The following is a 26,108-nucleotide window of genomic DNA, read 5'->3' as shown; positions in this document are numbered from 1 at the left end:
GCAATGTTTCTGAATCTGAGATCCACTTTATAACAATTCAAGAGTAGTGGTATGGGACTTCCCTGGTGGCGCAGTGGTTAAGAATCCGCCTGCCAATGCAGGGGACACGGGTTTGAGCCCTGGTCCGGGAAGATCCCACAAGCCACGGAGAAACTAAGCCTGTGCGCCACAACTACCGAGCCTGCGCTCTAGAGCCTGCGAGCCACAACTACTGAGCCCACGCGCCGCCAACTGCTAAAGCCTGTGCACCTAGAGCCCATGCTCCACAAGAGAAGCCACTGCAATGAGAAGCCTGCGCACTGCAATGAAGAGTAGCCCCCGCTTGCCGTAACTAGAGAAAGCCCGTGAGCGGCAACGAAGACCCGATGCAGCCAAAAATAAATAAATTTTTTAAAAAATGATTTAAAAAAAAAAGAGTAGTGGTATGGAATAGACCAAAAAAGCCTGGCCATGATTTGACAATGTTGAAGCTCAGTGATTGCAATGTGGAAGTTCATTACATTAAGTTCCTAACTTCTGAGTACGTTTTATATATGTTTGAAAGTGTCCATAATAAAAAGTTTTAAAAATAAAGATATGATCAAACTAACAAAAATTGAGAATTCATCACCAGAAAATCCACATTAAGGAATATTAAAAGATGTTTTTTAAAGAGAAGAAAAATGATCCAGGACAAAATATCAGAGAAAAAGTAAGTAATTTTAATAAATCTAAAAAATGACTATATAGGGACTTGCCTGGTGGCACAGTGGTTAAGAATCCGCCTGCCGGGCTTCCCTGGTGGCGCAGTGGTTGAGAGTCCGCCTGCCAATGCAGGGGACACGGGTTCGTGCCCCAGTCTGGGAGGATCCCACATGCCGCGGAGCGGCTGGGCCCGTGAGCCATGGCCGCCGAGCCTGCGCGTCCGGAGCCTGTGCTCCGCAGCGGGAGAGGCCACAGCAGTGAGAGGCCCGCATACCAAAAAAAAAAAAAAAAAAAAAAAACCATCTTTAAAGGGCCTCCCCGGTGGCGCAGTGGTTGAGAGTCCGCCTGCCGATGCAGGGGATACGGGTTCGTGCCCCGGTCTGGGAGGATCCCATATGCCGCGGAGCGGCTGGGCCCGTGAGCCATGGCCGCTGGGCCTGCGCATCCGGAGCCTGTGCTCCGCAACGGGAGAGGCCACAACAGTGAGAGGCCCGCATACCGCAAAAAGAAAAAAAAAAAAAAAAAAAATGAATCCGCCTGCCAGTGCAGGGGACGTGGGTTTGATCCCTGCTCCGGGAAGATTCAACATGCTGCGGAGCAACTAAGCCCTTGCACCACAACTACTGAGCCTGCGCTCTAGAGCCCACAAGCCACAACCACTGAGCCTGCGTGCCACTGAAGCCCGTGTACCTAGAGCATGTGCTCCACAACAAGAGAAGCCACTGCAATGAGAAGGCTGCACACTGCAACAAAGAGTAGCCCCTGCTCACCACAACTAGAAAGAGCCCACGCAGAGCAATGAACATCCAACACAGCCAAAAAAAATTAATTAATTTTAAAAAGATCAACTAGGTTCTAGATATTAAAAATATTTTTTAATTACCATTAATTTTGTTAGATGGGTAATATTACTGTCTTCTAAGTCATTAGCTGTTAGAAATACATACATAGGGACTTCCCTGGTGGCGCAGTGGTTAAGAATCCACCTGCCAATGCAGGGTACACAGGTTCGATCCCTGGTCCAGGAGGATCCCACATGCCGCGGAGCAACGAAGCCCGTGCGCCACAACTACTGAGCCTGTGGTCTAGAGCCGAGCCACAACTACTGAGTCCACGCACTGCAACTACTGAAGCCCGTGCACCTAGAGCCCGTGCTCTGCAACAAGAGAAGCCCACGCACTGCAATGAAGAGTAGCTCCCACTTGCCGCAACTGGAGAAAGCCTGCGTGCAGCAACGAAGACCCAACACAGCCAAAAAAGAAAAAAAAAAAATTATCTGGCCTACAGACCTGTCCATAGGATCAAGCTGCACATTAAAAAAAAAAAAAAAAAAAAGAAACACATACATAAGTATCTATGGATGCAATAATTTGATGTCAGGGAACTGTTTCAAACAAGACTGTCAAAATACTAAAAACTGTTGAAACCATATTATAGTTCATTACTTAGTGGTTTGTAATACTTTCTCTATTTTTTTGGCTAAGTTTGAAATTTTTCAAATAAAAAGCTAAAGAAACACACAACAAAAATGGCATATACGTGTATATTTCCACAATAAAAAGTGTTTTAAAAATAGAAAACTTTTAATTTCCAGAGTAAAAAGTTAAACACACACACACAAATGGCATATAAAGCATGTAAGTCAGGAGGTGGTAGTGTTCTCAGGTTCCTGCATCTTCAGGAAGATGATAAAAGTACCAATTATTATTAGAAATTAATACATCAAGGAAATATGTTATAATCTCTAGGATAACCACTAAAAGAATGAGGCTATTACTTCTAAGGTGATAGAAGAAAAAAAATTAATAGAATAAAAAAAAAACTTTTTAAGGCCAAAAGGCAAGAAAGAGGAGGACAAAATATAAAACAAGTAGAATAGAAAAAAAAATACTAAAGGGGTTAGCAAACTGCAGCACCATCAGCAAATCTAGCCAATTGTTTGTCTTCATAAATAAAGATTAGAATACATCCATGCTCATTTATTTACATGTTGGTTACAGCTGCTTTTGTACTAAAAGAACAGAGCTGAATAGTTGCAACAGAGACCAGACCACACACAAAGCCTTTACACAAAAAGTTTGACAACCTCTGACACAACAAAGTTGAAGCCAAATATATCTGCAAATATACTGTATGTAAAGGACTAAATGCTCCAATTAAAGAATAAAGATTGTGAAAATGGCTTTAAAAACAAGAGAGAAACGTATCTACACCACAAGAACACAGCTAAGGAAAAAAATGCAAACACTATGCAAACACTAACCAAAAGCAAACAGATGACACTTTAATAACAACAAAGAAGACTTCAAGGCAAAAACACTGCTAGAGACATAAAAGGACACTGCATAATGAATGAAAAAAAAAAAGTTCAAATCACCTGAAGATGTCATAGTTCTAAATTTCTATCCATGTACTAACATGGCCCCAGATATATAAAGCAAAAATTGGCAGAACTACATGGATGATCATTCACAATCAATATGAAAGATTTTCAGAACAGCTCTTTCAGGAACTGATAAAATGAGCAGGATTAAAAAACAAAAACCAGTGAGGATATATTAGAATTAAACAACAGAATTCACAAACTTACCATAATAAATACATATAGAACTCGATACCCAACAGATACAAAATATTTTCAGGTACATAGAGATAGTTAGTAAACTGACTCTACCCTGGTTCATAAACAAAGTGTCAACAAATTTCAAAACACTGAAATCATACAGGTATGTTCTCTAATCACAATGCAATTAAGCTTGAAATCAACAGGAAGAATATACCTCTAAAAATCAACACAGGGCCTCCCTGGTGGCGCAGTGGTTGAGAGTCCGCCTGCCGATGCAGGGGATACGGGTTCGTGCCCCGGTCTGGGAGGATCCCATGTGCCACGGAGCGGCTGGGCCCGTGAGCCATGGCCGCTGGGCCTGCGCGTCCGGAGCCTGTGCTCCGCAACGGGAGGGGCCACAACAGTGAGAGGCCCACATACCGCAAAAAGGAAAAAATAAAAATAAAATAAAATAATAAATAAATAAAAATCAACACATATTTGGAAATTAAGAAATGCACTTCTAAATAACCCACAGAGGCAAGAAAGAAAACACAATGAAACTTTAAAAATTTAAACAAAGTATAATGAAAATCCTATTTCTCAAAACTAGTGAAGTAGAACAAGAGCTATGCTTGAGAGAAATTTATAGACTTAAATGAATATGTCAGAAGAGAAAAAAAGTTGCAAATCATTAAGTTAAGCATCCATCCCCCAAAATTTAAAGAACAGAAAACTGAACATAAAGTGGAAGGAAATAAAGAAGTTAATGAAACAGAATATAAATATATAAAAAGAGACAAAGCCATAAATGGTTCTTTGTACACACTATTAAAAACAACAAACATCAAATGAGACTGATCATGAAAAAAGGGAGAAGGCACAAATAACCAACATCAGGGGAAAAAAGTGGGATATCAGTACAGACCCTGTAGACATTTTTAAAAGTTCATTGAAGGGATTCCCTGGTGGCACAGTGGTTGACAATCCACCTGCCGATGCAGGGGACACAGGTTCGTGCCACTGAGCCTGCGCGTCCGGAGACTATGCTCTGCAGTGGGAGAGGCCACAACAGTGAGAGGCCCGCGTACCGCAAAAAACAAACAAACAAACAAAAAAAGTTCATTGAAGAATATTAAGAATAACTTTTTGCCAATAAATTTGAAAATTTACATGAGATAGGAAAACTCAGAAGAGCTGCAATATCTGAATAGTCCTGTAACTATTTAAAAAATTAAATATGTGATATAAAACCTTCTTACAAAGACAGTTTCAAGCCCAGATGGATTTACCAGCAAATTCTATAAAACACATAAGGAAGAAACTTTAATCTCCCACAAATTTTTCCAGAGAATACAAAAATAGAGTATACTCTCCAACCCCTTTTAATGAAGCCAACAAACCTTGATTAGTAAAATGTAAGAAGGATATTTAGAGAAAGGAAATTTTCAGGCCAATCTCACTGATAAATACAGATGCAAATATAAGAAATAAAATAGTAGCAAACTGTTCTACTAATGTATAAAATCAATAATACATCTCCACAAAGTTTGTTTTATACCAGGAAAGGGAAGTTAGTTTAACATTCAAAATTCAACGTAATTCAGACTAACAAAAAAGAAAGAAAACATCCATTCATGATTTTTTTAGAAAGGAAAACAAAATAGTATGTAGAATTTCCATAATCTGATAAATAGCAGGGGGAAAACCAGAATAAATATTTAAGAGTGAAATGTGAGACTGGGAACAAGATAAGAATGCCTATCATCAATCACCATTTCTATTCAGCATTACACTGGAGGTATTTGCCAGGGCAATAAGAAAAAGAAATAAAAGGTATAAAAAGGTATTAAAAAGAGAGAGATAAAACTGTCATTTTCACAAGATGATTGCACACACAGAAAATCCAAAAGGATGTACAGATAAATAAAATTACCAGAATAAACAAGAATCACCAGGCTGCTGGATGACATATAAAACTCAAACGCATTTACATAAATTTGTAACACATAACTGACAAACCGCTCTTATCTAGAATATATAAAGAATTCCTTCAATTTATTTTTTTAAAGGAAGAAAAAAAACAGAAAAATAGGCAAAAGATGAAGAGATACTTCATAAAAGAAAAGATGCAAATGGCCAATAAACATATGAAAGGATGTTCAATCTCATTATTCATCAGGGAAACACAAATTAAAACCACAATGAGAGGGCTTCCCTGGTGGCGCAGTGGTTGAGAGTCTGCCTGCCGATGCAGGGGACACGGGTTCGTGCCCCGGTCCGGGAGGATCCCACATGCCGCGGAGCGGCTGGGCCCGTGCGCCATGGCCGCTGAGCCTGCGCGTCCGGAGCCTGTGCTCCGCAGCGGGGGAGGCCACAGCAGTGAGAGGCCCGCGTACCGCAAAAAAAAAAAAAAAAACCCCACAATGAGAGAGTACTACTTATCAGAATGGCTCAAATTAAAGGACACACAAAAACAAGTGTTGCTGAGGACATGCAGCAACTGGAACTCTCCAACAAGGCTGCTGTTGGTGTAAATTGGTACAACCACCTTGGAAAATTCTTTGGCATTAACTACTAGAGTTGAACATACACATGATCTAAGACCTGGCAATTCTACTCCAGGGTAAATCACTAATCTAAATATGTGTATACTGAGACACGTGTGCAAGAATATTCAAAGTAGTATTACTTGTAACAGTGTGCAAGAATATTCAAAGTAGTATTACTTGTAACAGTAAAAAACTGGTAACATCCCAAATGTCTGTCAACAGTAGTAGATAAATACATTTAGTAAATTTACATAATTTAATATTAAATAGCATTGTAAATAAATTATACTAAATTCAACACGAATCTCACAAAAGTGCTGAGTAACAGGAGTCAGAAAAAATATCTACTCTATGATTAAATTGATACACTCATTACAAAGTTCAAAAGATAGGTACAACTAACTTCCTTCAACAGATAAATAAATTACAATATATCCATAAATGGAATATTACTCAATAACAAAAAAGAATGAATTACTGATACATGCAACAACATGGACCAATCTCAAAATAATTATACTGAGTGAAAGCACTGGACAACCAAGTATATCCTATATGATTCCATTTACATAAAATTCTAGAAAATGCAGACTAACCTAAGTGTCAAAAGCAGATAAGTAGTTGCTTATGGATGGGGGCGGACAGAAGGAAGGAATTACAAAGGAGAGATGAATATGTTCACTATCTTGATTGTGGTGATGGTCATGAGTGCATGCATATGTCAAAATGTATGAAATTGTACACTTTAAATATGTGCAGCATATTGTGTGTCAATTAAACCTCAGTAAAGCTGTAGGGAGGGAAGAAAGAAAGGAGCAAAGGAGAAAGGGAGGAGAAATGAAGGGAGCATGGAAGTGGGGAGGAGAGGATGAGGATATGAGAGAAAGAAAGTCTGAATGACTAAGTTAAGAAGTTATTTAACCTTTCCGGGTCCCAATTTTCTTATCTATAAAACCGGACTTAAGAGTTTTGACAGTTTAATGAGATAATGTATGCAAAGTCCTTAGTGCATAGCATATGTTTATGTCTGTCTTTTCTTCCTTTCTTTATCATTCACTCCTTCAAGAAATATGAGTATCCAATTGTGCCAGGCTCTGTGCTAGGCACTGGATACAACAGAATATTGTATACTGTTCCCCTATAAGGAACAGAAACAATAACAAATAAAAATGAGTAATTACAACATTTTATAAATACTACAAAGAGATACATGATGTTGAGAGAGATTACAATAAGTGACTTTGACCTAGTCAGAGAGATTAGGAAAGGCATCCCTGGAGAAGTGAGCACACTGCTGACCTCTTAAGGTCAGCATGTACAAACAAGAACTAAGCATGTACAAAATCTGGACTGAAAAAAAGCCTGTCAATAAAATAGCCAATGTCTCTGGAGAGGAAAAAGGAGTCTGAATAAAGAGGAGTCTAGTGTGAGCTAAAGCTTGAAAGGCAATTTGGGGTCAGACCACACAGTTCTGTCTTAAGAGCAATAGGAAGCCTCTGAAACGGTTTAAACAAGGAGGAGTAACAAACTGATCTGTAGTTTGAAAAAAAAAAAAAAACACTCCAATTACAGTACAGAGAATAAGTTGCAGGAGAACAAGAATGAATGGAGATAGGCCAGTTAGGTGCTACTGCTGCAGTCCAGGCAACAATACTGATAGCTTGGATCAGGACAGTGATGTGAGAAATTCATTCTATCAGAAAGTCTTTACTGAGGGCCTACTAAGGGCTGAGCTCTATCCTAAGTGCAGGAGAATGAACAATAAGCAAAAAAGACAAAAAAAAGAAAATCCCTGACCTTGTGGGGTTTACAGTCTAGTGGGGAGAAACAGACAAAAAAATAAGTAAAATATCACTTATATCTGGTGGCTGTTAAGTGCTATGAAGAAAAATAAAGTAGGGAAGGGGGAGTGAAAGGAGGTGTTGTCTCACTGCCCACAGAATCATTAAGGGGTCAGATTCTGAGCAAAGAAGGGATGACCCAGGAGTCCTGGACTTCTTAACTGACATAAATAGGGCGAAAAAGCATAATTACCACTGCTCTGTTGGTCTCAATGTAGATAATTATAGTAGTGATGTAAGTATTGGGGGAGAAGGAAGCTAGGGGATGTGCTGTGCCAGGAGATGCAGAGTTCTAGAGTCTCTCCTTTTACTCTTTCCAGTAATGAAAAATGAGCCAGTGAGGGACAGCTTTATCCATAGCACTTAGGGCTTTATGGTCCCCCTTTTAACTCCAGTAGAAAGATGGAAGTCAAAGAGGATTTGTCTAACATGGAGTAGTTTGTTCCCCAATTCCTACCAGTTGACAAACTCCATGAAGCAGAAGCTGCCTCTTTATCCCCAAAATCCAGACAAGTGCCTAGCACAAAGCAGACATGGGATATATATTGCAAGAATAAATGAATGAAGTATCGTATCGAAAGGCAAAGTATCCCTATATTAGCAAGGTAAAGATTTTAAATGTGTTCACATAAAAATTAACAAGTGGGTCCAGCCACAAAATAGCCTTAATCAAATCAAATTATACTGATTTTATCATATATTAATGCATATATGTAGAATCTAGAAAAAACTGTACAGATGAACTGCTTTGCAAGGCAGAAATAGAGACACAGATGTAGAGAACAAACGTATGGACACCAAGGGGGGAAAGCCGGGTGGTGGTGGTGGGATGAATTGGGAGATTAGGACTGACATATATACACTAATATATATAAAATAATAACTAATAAGAACCTGCTGTATAAAAAAAAATAAAATGCAAAAAAATTATACTGATTTTAATAGTTGTTAATTGACTATTATATTCTAAGAGTAATAAAAAATTATGTTTCTAAATTTGCACAATTTAAAAACATATACTTAGGACTTTTTAAAAATAAAAGTTATAATAATACATAATTAAACTACAAGTTCAGAAAACAGTCTTTTCAAATTATTTTAATGTTTGTTTAGTGACATATTTGTTTAGAGAAATGGTAATATCTTATCCTACAAAATTCCTCAGTTTTCTACTGTATCACCTTGCTAGCCTATTCAATGAAAAATATATAGATAATATTTTCAAGCAGTGATTTGCAAATCAGGAGTTTATCAATGCCACTGACAGCCACTATTTAGCCCTCAGTGTGTAGATGACAGAGAACCACTACTTTAAAGTATAACTATAGTGTACTTTTTAAAAGTGTAACTGATTACTTTTATCTAAATCCAACTAAAATTTTCTCAATTATTTATATTCTGAAAGTTATCTTGATAATGAATTGTTAAATGACTTATTAAAAAATACATACCTTTCTCTTACAAAATCTGCTAGTTCTTTTGTCGATATCTGTCCATATTTCATATTATGGTAAAGGACATCAAAGCCACTATTTTTTTCCCCCTAAAATTTAAAAAGATTTTTAGTTTAACAAAGAGATCAAAATGACTTAAGAATAACTACCATGCAATTCTAATGCTCAAATGAGCTGTTTTTCCTTAATTTAACCATTGTTGCTCTAACTGTATAACTTTAAACTGTATCAAAGGAATACTATATGCTTTGATACAGTTTACAATATATTATATACACATATACACACACATACAAACTCTATAATCACTCATAAAGATATATTAATGAAATTCATCTGAAATTTTAATAAATAAATGCAACATAATTTAGGAAAGATAAACACGGACCTTTTAAAATACATTACCAAATCCCATGTCAATTCCTTTAACCTGCATTGAGGGATTCCTGATTATTTAACTCAGAGTCTGTACTTTAAAATAACCGAATCTTGACTTCTGAGTCGAGACAGAATTTACTAATAACATAAGCACTAAATACCACAAAACACTTTATAATCACTAATCTAAGTCTTTCAATAAACTTAAACAACTTGAGATGTGAGAAAGGAGATAAAATTTTAATAAAAGAGCAATAACAGTCATTGGCTAGTCCTCAACTAATGGGAAATTAACAGAACTAGACTACTACACAACCCTAGAAAATCCTAATGCCATTTAATCCAATATAAAGCTAAATTAGCAAGTCATAACAAAGAAAACATCAGAAATATCAATTTTATAGGTGAAATGAAAGACTATTTAGAAACTAAGCTCAATAACTCTTTTTGCAGTTAGCAGTTTTTATTTTTCTTCAATGACAATAATGAAGAATTGAATATATTTGTTGGAAATAGAAAGCAATGCCGTAAGCAAGTGTTATGCAAACTGAAACTTAATTTTCCACAGTCCACCAAAAACAGGAAACATATTATAGGAACTTCCCGCTAAGTTGAAGTGATCCCTAATAAACCTGTCAACTAATATAGCAAGTAATTAGACTGTTATACATACAATGAATTAAAACATCATATTTGTAATAAGATAATACAAATAATATCCCTAGCATTTTGAACATCCATTTCCATTTATCAAGAATATAAAATAGGGCTTCCCTGGCAGCGCAGTGGTTGAGAATCTGCCTGCCAATGCAAGGGACACGGGTTCGATCCCGGTTCCGGGAAGATCGCACATGCCATGGAGCAACTAAGCTCGTGTGCCACAACTACTGAGCCTGTGCTCTAGAGCCCGTGAGCCACAACTACTGAGCCTGCACACCACAGCTACTGAAGCCTGCGCGCCTGGAGCCCGTGCTCCACAAGGAGAGAAGCCACTGCAATGAGAAGCCGGTGCACCGCAACAAAGAGTAGCCCCCGCTCGCTGCAACTAGAGAAAGCCCACGTGCAGCAACGAAGACCCAACACAGCCATAAATAAATAAATAAATAAATAAATAAATAAAATTAAAAAAGAATATAAAATAAAACTATAGTCTCCTATAAATCTAAACACATCCATTTGGCTTCTACAATTTTTCATGTTTAAAATAAAGAAAAAATCTGTGATCTAACTTTAGTTCTTTACTTTCTCTGGGTTTTTCATGCAAATTTATTCCAGTCAAAATAATATTCTCTGACATAACCATTAACACTAGTCTATAGCAAGCAAAAATAACATCATCATGCAGATTAGTAAATTTATAGACAAAATAATCAAGGGCCTGAATCCTCCAAGGGATCCATTCCATTACTTGAATATAATAAAGAAACCACAAATAAACTATCCACCAGCTCCCATAACATAGTCGTGAACCCTGAAAAAAACAAATCTGAAATCTAAAACTATAAAATCCAAAGTCTGGAGCTCTCAGTCCCCAAAGTTCTCCCCTGACAACTACCAGTTTTCATTTGCACATAACTCTAACAAGTCAGGTTACCTGGGTTCCCAATGTGTATTATGCATATTCATCATGCATATTCAAATTAGAAATGAGCTGGTACTGAAGGGCTATTCACACAAGCACACAGACTATTAGAAGAAATAATATTTACCATCTCTCTTTTTTTAAAGAAAACAAGAAAACTTGGAGATCATCTAGTAACTGGGGCAATAAGGTCCTGAGCATTTTGTTTCACTGTTACAGTACTGTAAACATTAACCAATCAAGGAAAGGTTAAAAAAAAAAAGTGGGGGGGGGTGGAAATTCCCTGGCGGTTCAGTGGTTAGGACTCCACGTTTCCACTGCAAGGGGCCCAGGCTGGATCCCTGGTTGGGGAACTAAGATCCCACAAGCCGTGCAACCACAGCCAAAAAACAAAGGTTAAATTACATTCAGAAATGTAGGTTCTTATTAAGAAGGTCTCAAAAAGTAAGCTCTTTATTTGGGAAGTTCAGATATGCAAATAGCATATTACGTGAAATTACCAATAGAGGAAATGAGATTTATTAATTTCTTTACCATTCAATATAATAATATTATTACAGTAACAGTAATATAATATATCTTAGGAAACAGTACTAGCTATTCCATCCCTCAGGTCTTCACTTGGAAAGAGAAGGAAAAATACCAATGAGGATGTGAAGCTGAAAAGGTCTGCTTCAAGAGGCACTAACGACTACACATAAACACGCTGCATGATTACAAATCCATGTGTCATTTCTTCTTATTTGGGTATTCATTCATTTACTGAGTTCTAAAAAATGTAATAAGCCTGATTCTAGGCAGTTTTCTTAATTTCATAAATCTATTAACACAAACATTTACTGATCATTAACTTTTTCTCTGGCACAAACTAAACAAAAATCGTAATACTTCAAATGGCTCTCTCTCTCTCCACATACACACACACACACACAGTCTCACACAAATATACATGTATCTTTAAAAAGAAAAAACTTCAAAGTCAAGTACCAACCAAGAACCCAGGCATATTGTCACCTTGTCAAAAACTTACTTTACAGCTTTTGATAAGAGATGACAGTGTATTAAATATACACATATCTATACATATGTGAAAAAATACAGTAGGAGACAAGAGCATTGGAGCTCAGATCTAGACCTATTTGGCTTCAGTGTCTTCACCTGAAAAAAAACTGGGGCTTCCCAGGTGGCGCAGTGGTTGAGAGTCCGCCTGCCGAGGCAGGGGACACGGGTTTGTGCCCCGGTCCGGGAAGATCCCACATGCCACGGAGTGGCTGGGCCTGTGAGCCATGGCTGCTGAGCCTGCGCGTCCTGAGCCTGTGCTCGGCAACGGGACAGGCCACAACAGTGAGAGGCCCATGTACAGCAAAAACAAACAAACAAACAAAACAAAAAAACCTGGAAATTCTGGGGAAATGGGGAAGACCACTCTTGAAACTGGCAATCGTAACTCATATTTCTGTCACCATTTGAGATTACCCAGTTTTTTTTAACTAAAAGTACCCCCATGTAGGTTCTATTAATTTTTTAATAGCCATCAATGTTTTTAGTCTAATTCAAAGACAAGTAAAATAACAGGAAATATTTCTGAATTACATACCCATTTTATCACGCTAGGCCGTGAAGTGGATATGTTCCTATCATTTTTTTAAATTTAATTTTTATTTTATATTGGGGTATAGTTGATTTACAATGTTGTGTTAGTTTCAGGTGTAAAGAAAAGTGGTTCAGTTATACATATACCTATATCCATTCTTTTTCAGATTCTTTTCCCGTATAGATTATTAGAGAATACTGAGTAGAGTTCTCTGGGCTATACAGTAGGTCCCTGTTGATTATCTATTTTATATACAGTAGTGTGTGTATGTTAATCCCAACCTCCTAATTTATCCCCCCCCACACACACCTTTCCCCTTTGGTAACCACAAGTTTATCATTTTCGACACAAAAATTTTTTTTTTCTTAACATACTCTGTTAACTCAAGCAAGTAGAACTTGCTTTTTCTTGGCTAACTAAAATACACAAATGTACAAGTAAGTTGACGACAGAGTTTTAATATCAAAAAGAATTACAGCTAAAGATGTTTTCTGGTCTTCAATATTTTACTAAAACTGTAAATGTGCACGCCCTTAAATCCAGCAATTCCACTTTTAGAAATCTATACCACAAAAACACACATACAAAGATAAATGTGGAAAAATATGCACTGCAGTACTGTTTATAACTGTGAGAAAACAGAACTCAAAAACATCCATTAGGGGCTTCCCTGGTGGCGCAGTGGTTGAGAGTCCGCCTGCCGATGCGGGGGACACGGGTTCGTGCCCCGATCCGGGATGAGCCCACATGCCGCGGAGCGGCTGGGCCCGTGAGCCATGGCCGCTGAGCCTGCGCGTCCAGAGCCTGTGCTCCGCAACGGAAGAGGCCACAACAGTGAGAGGCCCGCGTACCGCAAAAAAAAAAAAAAAATCCATTAACATTACTGGTTAAACAAATGATAGTATACCCTACAATGAAATACATAAAGTGTTTTTTAATTGCAGTACATTTTTAAGTATTAATTTCTTAAATCTGCCCAGATATACATAATGTCAGTGAGAAAAAAAGGAAGTTGTAATTATTCATAAAAGCCAAAAATAACCTAATGTTGGGAGCAACCTAAATGTCCCAAACTGATGAATGGAGAAACAAAATGAGGTAGATCCACACAATGGAATACAAATCAGCAATAAACAGGAAAAAACACTGACACATATGACTTTATGGATTAACCTCATAAAAACTTTACTAAATGAAAGACGTCAGACACAAGAGACCGTATATTGTATGATTCCATTTATATGAAATATTCAGAATAGGCACATCTATAGAGAAAGAAAGTGGATTAGTGGCCACCTAGAGCTGAGGGTAGAAAAGAGCATTAACTGTCAATGGGCATGAGGGATCTAATTATTGGGAGGATGATCATGTTCTAAAATTAATGATGGCTACACCACTCAGTAAAGTTACTAAAAATCAACGAATTGTACACTTAAATTGGGTAGATTTTATGATATGTAAAATGTGCTTCAATAAATTTTGTTTTAAAGCATGGTATGAAACAGTATACATAAAATTTCATTTCCATTGAAAAAATAACAGGTTGCATATATGCATACAAACAGAATCTGAAGGCATATACAGCAAACTATTAACAGCAAATTATTTCTGGAAAATGGAATAATGAGCATAGGTTAACTTTCTAATAAAAAAAATAATAAACAGGTCAAGTCCTTAATACAGGAGTAACAGAGCTAAAAGCTATACTGACAAGCAGCTGTAAAATGCGATTTTCTCCCAAGTACACTACAATTGATATAAAATCTTGATTATCAACGGCCAATATTTTTTCTTATTCTGATCAAATTTTTATTCTTTTTAATAACAATTTTATTGAGATATAATTCACACACCATATAATTTGGCCATGTAAAGTGTACAATGCAAAAAATGTTAGTATATTTACAGACTTGTGCCACCATCACTGCAATCAATTTTAGAACACCAAAAAGAAATCTAAACCTGAATAGCTAGATTTTTGAGAGTATTTACTCATCAGTGATGAGCTTATTTTCAGCTAGCTTATTCATTAATCAACATGTAAGAAATTACGTATGTCCACAAAAATATCAGTACACTAATGTTTATAGCAGCATTACTCATAATAAAGGTGAAAACAACCCAAATGTCCATCAACTAACACATGGATAAGCAATGTGATATACCCATGCACTGGAATTTATTCAGCCATAAAAGAAATGAAACATTTGGGTTCGAGCCTGGTCCAGGAAGATCTCACATGCCACGGAGCAACTAAGCCTATGCGCCACAACTACTGAGACTGCGCTCTAGAGCCCACGTGCCACAACTACTGAAGCCCGCGTGCCTAGAGCCCGTGCTCCGCAACAAGAGAAACCACCGCACCACAACGAAGAGTAGCCCCTGCTCACCGCAACTAGAGAAAGCCCGCGCGCAGCAATGACGAACCAACGCAGCCAAAAATAAAATAAAATAAATTTATAAAAAAGAAAAAAAAATGAAATATTGATACATGCTATAATATTGATGAACCCTGAAAACATTACGCTAAGAGAAAGAAGCCAGTCACAAAAGACTACATACTATATGATTCCCCTCCTATTCAAGTCCAGAATAGAGAAATCTATAGAAACAGAAAGTAGATTACTGTATTGCTTGAGGTGGGGTGAAGGTGAGACATGGGGTGATAAAAGGTACGGGATTTCTTTTTGAGGTAATGAAAATTTTTGAGGTAATTTAAGACTGTGATGATGGTTTGCACGTATCTGTGAACATTACCAAAACCACTAAACTATACACTTTAAATGATGAACTGTATGGTTCACAAAATATATTTCAATAAAGTTGTCAAAAAAGTTAAATAAATAATACTTTATACTTTTTAATCAATAAATTCTAGCAGGGAAATTTTCAGTATTAACTGACAAAAACAGCTACTAACACCATTGCTGACCCAAGGAGGACAATTACAATAAAGGTTTACGCCAAGACAGGATCTTTTCTCTGCCAATCTCAATGCACTTTGCAAAGAGGTAGCATTTCCATAGAAAGTTTCCCGAATGTGACTTGAGCTAAATAAAAGCTTGTTATAACCCAATATAAACAGGTGTAAAAATCTTTTTAATAATTCCTAATATAAAGTGGAAAAAAAAAGTTTTATCATCCTTTAAAGATGGAAATACAGAATCATACAGGTCCTTTAAGAGAACACAAACTTAGTACCTATTGTGTCCCCTAAATACTCTAATTGAAGTAAGATGACTGCAATTAACATTTTGATGTATATCAGTCTAGATTCCTTTTTGCATACATATAGAAATGTTACTGCTTAATATGAAAATGAGACCATGTTATGCATATTGTTTTGCATCTAAATTATCAATTAAAGTGAAATTTATCTGAAAAGATAACTAAGTTATAAGTAAGGTCACCAAGTCACTAATAATGTACAGATTTTTTTCTGGTCTAATACAGAGTCTACAAGTGAGATACCCTTGAAATTTCAAGTTAAAAAGTTTAAGTCATCAAATCTATTTTGGTAACTCAAAACATCTTTTTCTGGTTGATCTTATAACTTTATACTTTAAAAAAATTTTAATAGACATAAAATACAATCAAAATACAAAATATTTCCACTTGAAGAAAAAAATGCACTCCTCTATTAACAATGCTATGAAATTCCTATTTTAATGAAAATGGAACTGTTAAACATATCTGGGTTTTAGAGAGCCACGGAAAGTAATAGTGTAAAAGCACAAAGCTATAAATCCCATAGATTTTAATTAAGGCTTTGAAACTTCTCCTTCAAAGAACTTTTAAGGGCAACAGTAAATCCAACACTAAAATTAAAAACATGGAAATTCTTCACTTTTGATGTAAGTCCAAGAACTAGAAAAATAGGCAAAAGATTAAGTGTGTACACTGTATAATCAGGCTATTCATTAAAACGTTAATTTTACCTCGTTTCCTTTTTAATCAAAAAAAATTTTTTTTGGAAGGTGAAAAGAAGGGTCAGGAGGTACTATCATGTGAACAGCAGTAACATGCCTAAGCTTCCTCTCAACTCTAAACTGCCTCAAACATAAATAAATAAATACCATCATTTCCTACCTCTCTACATTTTCCTTTTACTCTAGCTCTTACTAACATTTATTAGGTAACCTTGGACAAGTCACTGTAAAATATACCATTAATGTGTGTTTGATGTAATCTCACTTTATCCTGCCTTCTCTGAAAAACATGATGAAACATTTAACTAATTCTGGAGATATTTTTTTGCTTTGAAGAATGGCCCCTCTAGTGAAGAATCTTCTAGACATTTTTGATAGGAATTCAACAAATATGCAATGACAGCCCTCCAGGTCTATTTCTACCTTGAAAACTGCTAGGAAGAAAAGAATAAAATACATGCACACAGTTTTTCTACAGGCAAACAGGACATTCAACCACAAGTTATAATCTCTTCTAATCAATGTTCTATTTATGTATTAAAATTTTCACACAAGATCACTAAAACTATCCTTCAGAGCTCTTGGCAAGATATTGCTAAAGCAGAAAACAGTGATTAAAACATAGAATGAACAATGCTCATCAGTCAGAACAAAAGTTCGTCAAACACATCTGTTGACTGAGTGAAGGAAACAAATCTTATTACTTAAAAAAAATCATTTTCTCACCCCTCAAATACTCCTCCCTAATCTTTTAAATTACAACTCAGCTCTTCCAATTAGTTAAACCCTTCAAGCCATCTAAAAAGATACCATATAGGGCTTCCCTGGTGGCGCAGTGGTTGAGAGTCCGCCTGCTGATGCAGGGGACGTGGGTTCGTGCCCCGGTGCGGGAAGATCCCACATGCCGTGGAGCGGCTGGGCCCGTGGGCCATGGCCGCTGAGCCTGCGCGTCCGGAGCCTGTGCTCCGCAATGGGAGAGGCCGCAGCGGTGAGAGGCCCACGTACCGCAAAAAAAAAAAAAAGATACCATATAGACACAACAAAAATAGCAGAAGCAAATAGTTTTGAGCTAATTTTTTATTCTTTTATCTTGCAAATTTTCTGTAATATTCTGTAAATAAATGTAGTTTTCATTACTTTCAAAATGAAAAATAAAATAAAACAACAATTTCAGCTTTCTCAAAAACTTTTCAATCTATGCTTGGAAAGACACACAAGGCTACCTTCTTAATCTGACATTCTGTTCATGTTAACACTTAAATCTCCAGTCCTCATAATTCATAAATGGAAAAAAACAAAAACTGCAAGTAACCTAAATGTCCAAAAGGGGAATGCTATAAAAAAATTACATCTTATCCATTCCATGAAACCTATACTGAAAATATTTTCAAAGAATACTTAATCACATGAGAAAAATGCTTTGATGTTAATATCATTTGAAATTACCAAGATACAGAACTATATAGTAGAACCTGTTTTGAATTTTATATTTCCAAAGAAAATCTTAGAGGACAGAGTAAAAGGCTTTAGGTAATTTTTATTTTCTTATGTGTTTTAACTATCACATAATAAGTTATAAATAAAAAAGAAAAACATCTTCACTGGCTGTTATTTCAACCAACTAAAAACTAACACTTCTTATTTACGGCCCCAGCACCACCAATTTGCTTTACTTACATTATACCTTCCTATCTTTTCCCTAAAGTCAAGCAAACATGCTTGTCATATCTTCCATAATTTTACTCCTGCAATTCCACTAAGGAGCATGTGCATGATGGAAATGAGGGAATTGTGTACCTCAACTTCATCACACAGTTCACTAATCACTTCCCAATTTAATCCTCTCTGCCTCTGGCCATTCCAGCAACATTCTCTAGCCTCTTTACCAGTAGAAAGACAGCTAGCTGACCCTTGAGCAACATAGGTTTGAACTGCGCAGGTCCACTTACATGTGGATTTTTTTAAACAGTAAATACTACAGTACTACTTGAATCCGCGGATGTGGAATCGTGGTTACGGGGGAACCATGGATAGGAAGGGCCAACTATAATAACTATAAGTTATACTCTGATCTTCAACTGCACAGGGGTCAGCACCCCTAACCCTCACATTGTTCAAGGGTCAACTGTAATTACAGGTCTCCATTACTGTTTTGCTTTTGTTTTCCCTCACATCTGACCAATTTTTGCTTATCTCTCTGGACCAGATTCCTACTAAAATTCTTCCAATTCAAATATCTTTTCATTTTTCCACACTAGATAAATTGAAAGCCAAGCCTTTATTCCTTTTTCTGTATGTCTCCATGCCATTATATTTATATACAGACTTCTTAGGGTGCTTCTGTTAATTGTTCGAGAATTATAAAATCAAGATGTGGATAATCTCAGGAGATATCCCATGACTCAAAAAATTACTTCCAAAATATATGTGTGTATGTGTGTATAAAATATGTATTTCCAAAGGGCTTATGGTAATCAAAAGTGCAGGATGACACAAAGCATACTCTTCTCCCATGCGTTTGCCAAAATAATTTCAGTAGTTCTGAAAGGATTTGAACCTTTAGGATTTAGTCTGTAGGGCTGGAAAAGAACCCAGACAGCAAATTTTTATCACTCCATATCAGTCCTCTAAAATCCTTCCCCTAAATTAAACTTATGCACACTAAATCAGCATCAATTTCTCAATTTCAATGATTAAGGCAAAAACAAACAAACAAAAACACCCTTCCACCGCCCCCCCCCAAAAAAACCTAACAGCCTGACAATAATATTTAGTTCCATCTAAAATACTATAATTTGGGGCTTCCCTGGTGGCGCAGTGGTTAAGAATCCACCTGTCAATGCAGGGGACACAGGTTCGAGCCCTGATCTGGGAAGATCCCATATGCCGCGGAGCAACTAAGCCCGTGTGCCACAACTACTGAGCCTGCGCTCTAGAGCTTGCGAGCCACAACTACTGAGCCCACGAGCCACAACTACTGAAGCCCGCGTGCCTGGAGCCCGTGCTCCGCAACAAGAGAAGCCACCGCAATGAGAAGCCTGCGCGCCGCAACGAATAGTAGCCCCTGCTCGCCAAAACTAAAGAAAGCCTGCGCGCAGCAACGAAGACCCAACGCAGCCAAAAATAAAATTTTAAAATAATAAAAGTAAATTAAATAAAATACTATAGTTTTATAATATCTACCTGTCAAGTCTATTTGAACCAAGTTAGATGAATCTGTATTTTGAATTTTCATAGCTTGTTGCAGTTGAAAATAGTTTGGGCATGGCTAACTGGCTAACAGTTATACAATAACACATTTTAACATGTATGTTATTTGTTTGTATATACAGAGGTTATTTCTGGAAAGCTACATAAGAAATTGGTAACAGGGGCCTCCCTGGTGGCGCAAGTGGTTGAGAGTCCGCCTGCCGATGCAGGGGATACGGGTTCGTGCCCTGGTCTGGGAGGATCCCATATGCCGCGGAGCGGCTGGGCCCGTGAGCCATGGCCGCTGAGCCTGCGCGTCCGGAGCCTGCACGTCCGGAGCCTGTGCTCCGCAACGGGGGAGGCCACAACAGTGAGAGGCCCGCATACCGCAAAAAAAAAAAAAAAAAAAAAAAGAAATTGGTAACAGTGATTACCTTTTCAGAGATCTTGGTGGGTGGATAAAAGGGAGATTTTATACTACATTCCCTTTTGTACCTTTTAAATACTAAACCACGTAAATTTTGCAAATTTGTCAATTACTGTATATATGTAAATATACAAACCTACACACTTTAAAATTTTCAGTATATCATCTGATGGGATCAGATCCTAAGCAGGTACCCCAAACTACAATAATTGGAAATTTCAAGTAATAAAAAGTCTATATTCTGGGTTTCTATGGTCGCCTCAACTAATTTTTTAAAGATGTATATTTTAAAATTTTCATATGGATAAATAACCCCAAAGAATATGTGTGTGGGGGGGGCGCTGTTAGTCTCTCATGTAGGACACTAAATTTTGACTAAATAACCAAGCAAAAATATAATAACGTTTTGCATTCCAAAGTCCTATTAATAGCAACTCCAGATTTTTAAAAACATTTTAATCCTCCCAGTTTATCTATGTAATGACAGATCAAATTTTGGATATACAGTATTATGCCTCTTACATAAGGGACTTGGGCATCATGTAGATTTTGGTATTGGTCCTGGAACCAATCTCCCAAGGATACCAAGAGAGAACTGTATAACCTAGTGCTCTGAATTTATTTAAAAGTAAAGCATGACAATACCAGTGAAATCAATAGATAAATGGTATGAGACTTCTGTACTGGTTAATCAGGAAAAAAAAAATTTTTTTTAAGAAATAAGGAAAAATTCAGAACAAAAATACCGAAGATAATTGTTATTCATTCATTCTTGATGTGCTGAATGGAGATCTTTGGAAAAAGTCACCTAACTAAAAATGTCACTTCATTACAATGTATGTATGCTAAAGAATACCTGGTGTCTTTGGGGAAATACTTTATATCTTATATAGATTGGGATTACTATGTAAAGTGAAGTTTATAAGGTGTTTAAATCAGGTATGCTGTGCTCTCTTGTTTTTTCCCCTTAAGTAATTATCGCTATGAAATCCATTCCTTAAAAAAAACTTTTTAACTCTTGAATTAAATAATTTGGACTTATATAAAAATATATAAAGCCATTTTAATCACTATACTGTAAGACTGACATACATAATCAAGAGTATTATAAACTAGTACTTGACTCTTTAAGAAGCAGCAGATGGAGAAACTTCTTCAGTGCAATATTTGTCAATACCTTTTGAAGTTAAATAATCTTTTGAAGGACTGTTTTTATATATTAAAGGTAACTGTGGGTTTCTGTCATCAACATTATTTTTGCTGTCCAATTTTAATAGAAAGAAAAACATTTTCAACTTGATTATCTTTGTGACACTATACTTTGTGGCAAAAACTGACTTATCAGCAACAAAACACCTGCTGTGTAGGAAGTTTGGGATATTTTTATTCTTCAAAGTATCGTATTAGGTAAAGGAATTTGTAATGTAGCATATAGCTTTATTTTAAGAAAAACTATAAAGAAATAGGCAGGATGTGCTGCTTCCAAAAGAACTTGAAGAGAGTTTGAATGATTCAAATTTTCCTCTAACAAAATGCCACAAGAAGAAAATCTGTCTTTTTATATGTAGGGAAAAAAACAATTAACAGCTTGTTTGGTTAGAAACCTAAAACTTTAAAGGTTCCCCTTACCTCACTTTGACAAGTTTTATTTTGTTTTGACAGTGCCACTTTAAACATTAGGGGAGAAAAGTGAAATTAATATTACAAATTCTCTATTTTAAGAAATTTTTTATAAATGATTCAGAAATAGGTAAATTTTTAAGTTGTCTTAAATAGACAGCTAACAAATTCTGATAAGTTATTTAGTTCCCAGGGTTTCCTAATTCATTTAGCCCTCCTTTGGAGCTTTTTAAGATCCAATTTAGAGCTTTCACCCCCAACCAGGAAGTAAAATAAAATGCAGTATATTTTAACTATTTGTACTCAATATTGGAAGTGAAGGCAAACACTAAAACACAAACTAGACTTGGGATTCTCTCTAGATTTCAGATAACCAAATTTATTTCCATGCCTCTACTAAGAGGGAAAACAAAGGGCACACAAAAACCTGCAAAAAATGTTCATAAAGCATTATTCATAAAATAGCCAAAACATAAAAAAGGCTATGTTCAAAACTCAATGAACACAAAAGATAACCTTAAAATGTTAATATGCAATTTTGAATTAAGTTAGCAAACTTCAAAAACACATTCATGCATCCAAAAATACAAAACAGGACTTCCCTGGTGGTGCAGTGGTTAAGAATCCACCTGCCAATGCAGGCGACATGGGTTCAAGCCCTGGTCCTGGAAGATCCCACGTGCCACGGAGCAACTAAGCCCGTGTGCCACAACTACTGAGCCTGCGCCCTAGAGCCTGTGAGCCACAACTACGGAGCCCACGTGCCACAACTACTGAAGCCTAGAGCCTGCGCACTGCAACAAAGAGTAGCCCCCACGCAACTAGAGAAAGCCCGCGTGCAGCAACTAAGACCTAACACAGCCATAAATTAATTAATTAAAAAAATACAAAACATTATAACAACGCCAAATTTTAAGTAATCCTTATAGAGGTTTTACAAATTGCCATTGTAAAACCTGAAGTCTAAAATCAATAGGCTAAATCTAAAATTCATATGGAAAATCAAGGGACCCAGGAGAGTCAAAATAATCTTTGAAAAAGAAGAACAAAGTTGGAGCACTTGCACTTCCCCACTCCAAACTTACTACAAAGCTACAGTAATCGAAAGTGTGGTATTAGCATAAGGACAGATGATGGGATACCAATGAAAATCCGGAAATAAACTCATACGTCTATCGTCAACTGATTTTTGAAAAGAGTGCCAAGACTATCCAATGGAAAAAGAAGAGCCTTTTCAACAAATAGTGCTGGGACAACTAGACCCACATGCAAAAAATGAAGCTGTACCTCTTCCAGCACCGTACACAAAAATTAACTTCAAATGGATCATAAGCCTAAATGTAAGAACTAAAACTACATATAAAATCCATAGAAGTAAACCTTTGTAATCCTGGGTTAGGAAAGACTTCTTAGACGTGACAACAAAAGCATACGTGATAACAGAAAAATTAGACAAATTGGATTTCATCAAAATTAAAAACTTCTGTGGTTCAAAGAATACCATCAAAAAGAGTGAAGGGCTTCCCTGGTGGCGCAGTGGTTGGGAGTCCGCCTGCCGATGCAGGGGACGCGGGTTCGTGCCCCGGTCCGGGAGGATCCCACATGCCACGGAGCGGCTGGGCCCGTGAGCCATGGCCGCTGAGCCTGCGCGTCCGGAGCCTGTGCTCCGCGATGGGAGAGGCCACAACAGTGAGAGGCCCGCAAATAAAAAAAAAAAAAAAAAAAAAAGAGTGAAAAAGACAACCCACAGAATGGGAGAAAATACTTATAAAATCATGTATTGTAAATCAAAACCACAATGAGATATTACTTCACACCCAACCACTACAATAAAAAAGATAACAACAAGTGTTGTCCAGCACGTGGAAAAACTAGAAACCTCAGACATTGCTAGTGGGATTGTAAAATGGTGCAACCACTTTGGAAAATGTTTGGCCCTTCCTCAAAACGTTCAACAGAGAGTTACCACATGACCCAGCAATTCCATTCCCAGAAGAATTTAAGACATATATCCACATAAAAACTTGTACGGAAATGTTCATAGCAGCATTATTCATAATAGCCAAAAAGCACAACCAACCAAATGTCTACCACTGATGTATGGATAAATACAATGTGAGATAGATAGAGAGAGAGAGAGAGAGAGAGAGAGAGAGAGAGAGAGAGAGACACCCACACGCCCACACAATGCAATAGAACACTATTTGGCCATAAAATGGAAATAAGTACTGCATGCTACACCCTGGATGAACCTTGGAAACATGCTAAGTGAAAGAAGCCAGTCACAAAGGACCACATGTATGAACCCATTTATATGATTATGTCCAGAACAGACAAATCTACATAGGCAGAAATCTATAGATTAGTTGCCTAGGACTGAGGCAAAAAGGAAATGTAGAGTGACTGCTAATGAACACTGGTCTTCTTCCTGAGATGATGAAATTGTTCTAAAAGAGTAGTGACATTTGCAGAATTCTATGAACAGACGAAAAATCCTTGAATTGTTAACTTAAATGGGTGTATTATACGGCAGGTGAATTGTACCTCAATAAATCTGTTTTTTTAAAAAAGGAAAAAAAGGGCTTCCCTGGTGGCGCAGTGGTTGAGAGTCCGCCTGCCGATGCAGGGGACGCGGGTTCGTGCCCCGGTCCGGGAAGATCCCACATGCCGCAGAGCGGCTGGGCCCGTGCGCCATGGCCGCTGAGCCTGCGCGTCCGGAGCCTGTGCTCCGCAACGGGAGAGGCCACAACAGTGAGAGGCCCGCGTACCGCAAAAAAAAAAAAAAAAAAAAAAAAAAAAAAACACCCTAACGTCTAGTATTTATGTCGATTGTGGAAAACAAGGTACATTCAAAACAAATAACTATGAACTGATTTCATTACTAAGCAAGACCATGCTTGAAACACTCAGAAATTAAGAACTTAAGACATACCTTATTCACTTTAAGAGTACCACTTTAAATATTTCTACGTCTTAACTAAAATGGAATTGTGGCACTCGCAACTGTCAGGCCATAAAATGGGATTCCTGAGATACCTGAGTACACATACTACTTTCCTGTACATGGCTGAACTGTGCTTCCCATTACAGCAAACAATAACTGCAGAAAAACACTCCACAGGGAGACTGGGAACTCATTCTCAGAGAACCACCTAACGCTAATACCGAGTTAAAAGGAGGGTGTGGAAAGAATGAGGAAGGGGAAGGTGCACGGGGAAGAGGGAGACGTGTCGGCGCATTTAAGCCCAAGGAATCCAGTTCCATTAAATTCAACTTTTATACGCTTTGTGAACAGGCCCAGAGGCAAAGTCCTGGGCGCAGACCAACGAGCCGAGCTGCGAGGCCGAGAGGAAGTGCTGATCCAGCCCAAGCCCGCCCGGGAATTTGTGGGGAAATGGTGGGGGGCCAAAGGGCTAAGATGGGGGCCTGCGAAGCGGGAATGAGGGGAGCCCCTCCGCCCGGCTCCAGCCCGCGCTCGCCGGCAGCACGCAGCTGGGGGCGGCCGCGCCGCGGGCCCGTCGTCCGCGTCCGAGCCGCGGAGCGCGCCCGGCGCCCGGAGTCTCCGGCGGGGCCGGGTGCCGTCTCCCGCCCCATCCGGCGCTTTGTCCCAGCGCGGGCGGCGGGCGGCCCCTCGGCGTCCCCACCGCGGGCTGAGGGGCCGCGCTGACAGCCCCCGCCCCCCGCTAGGGCGGCAAGCCAGCGAATCGCCCGACGGGTTTCATCCAGGCGGGACGCAGCAGGCGGCGGTCGAAGGACGCCGGCCCTGCCCGTGGAGCCGCCGCCGCCCGAAGCGCACGCAGGCCGAGGTCAGGCGCAGAAACCCTCGGACTCCGAAACCCACACAATGTCCAAAATCCTTCTCTTACCCAAAAATTCTCAACGAAATGCGCCATGACCATCCTGCCGCCGCCGCGCTGGGTTCCGCGTCCGCGCCCTCCCGCCGCTCCGTAAACACTGACCCGGCCCCCACGGCGCCCCCGCCTTTCGCCGCCGCGGCTACCGCCGCCGCCGCCGCCGCCGCCGCCGCCGCCTTCTTCCCGGAGGCCGGCCCGCACCCTCCAGGACGCATGCGCCACCTAGCGGCCGCCGCTGCGGAGCGAACACTCAAACGCCTAGGCTGGCTTGCGCATGCGCCTCGGGCCCCGTTGCCGGGTTTTAGTCCGCTCCTTCCAGCTCCAGCCCGGGCACGTCTGAGAAAGAGTATTTTCTTGGGAACGGTGGAGAACCCGGTACCGGAGCAGTCACCCGGGAGACTGTTCGCGCCCTTCGCGGTGCGATGGGTACTGGCTCAGGGACGGAGCGAAGAGAGGGGC

The 26,108-nt window shown here is 38.6% G+C and overlaps 1 protein-coding gene across 2 annotated transcripts in view; it reads right to left on the bottom strand.

Annotated features, from left to right (window-relative positions):
* Positions 1–25,760, bottom strand: part of FCHO2 (FCH and mu domain containing endocytic adaptor 2) — a 115,121-nt gene extending 89,361 nt beyond the window's left edge. For both annotated transcript variants that reach the window (XM_060093033.1, XM_060093032.1), the window contains exons 1-2: positions 25,662–25,760; positions 9,074–9,165 (exon numbers count right to left, since the gene is read on the bottom strand). In XM_060093033.1, coding sequence (XP_059949016.1) covers positions 9,074–9,165; positions 25,662–25,694 — 125 coding nt within the window. In that variant the 5' untranslated portion in view covers positions 25,695–25,760. The remainder of the gene's footprint in view (positions 1–9,073; positions 9,166–25,661) is intronic.
* Between the last annotated feature and the right edge of the window lie 348 nt (positions 25,761–26,108).

The sequence above is a fragment of the Mesoplodon densirostris genome, chromosome 3, assembly GCF_025265405.1.
Source record: "Mesoplodon densirostris isolate mMesDen1 chromosome 3, mMesDen1 primary haplotype, whole genome shotgun sequence".
Lineage (NCBI taxonomy): Eukaryota > Metazoa > Chordata > Mammalia > Artiodactyla > Ziphiidae > Mesoplodon > Mesoplodon densirostris.
This window is presented reverse-complemented; position numbering and strand designations above follow the sequence as displayed.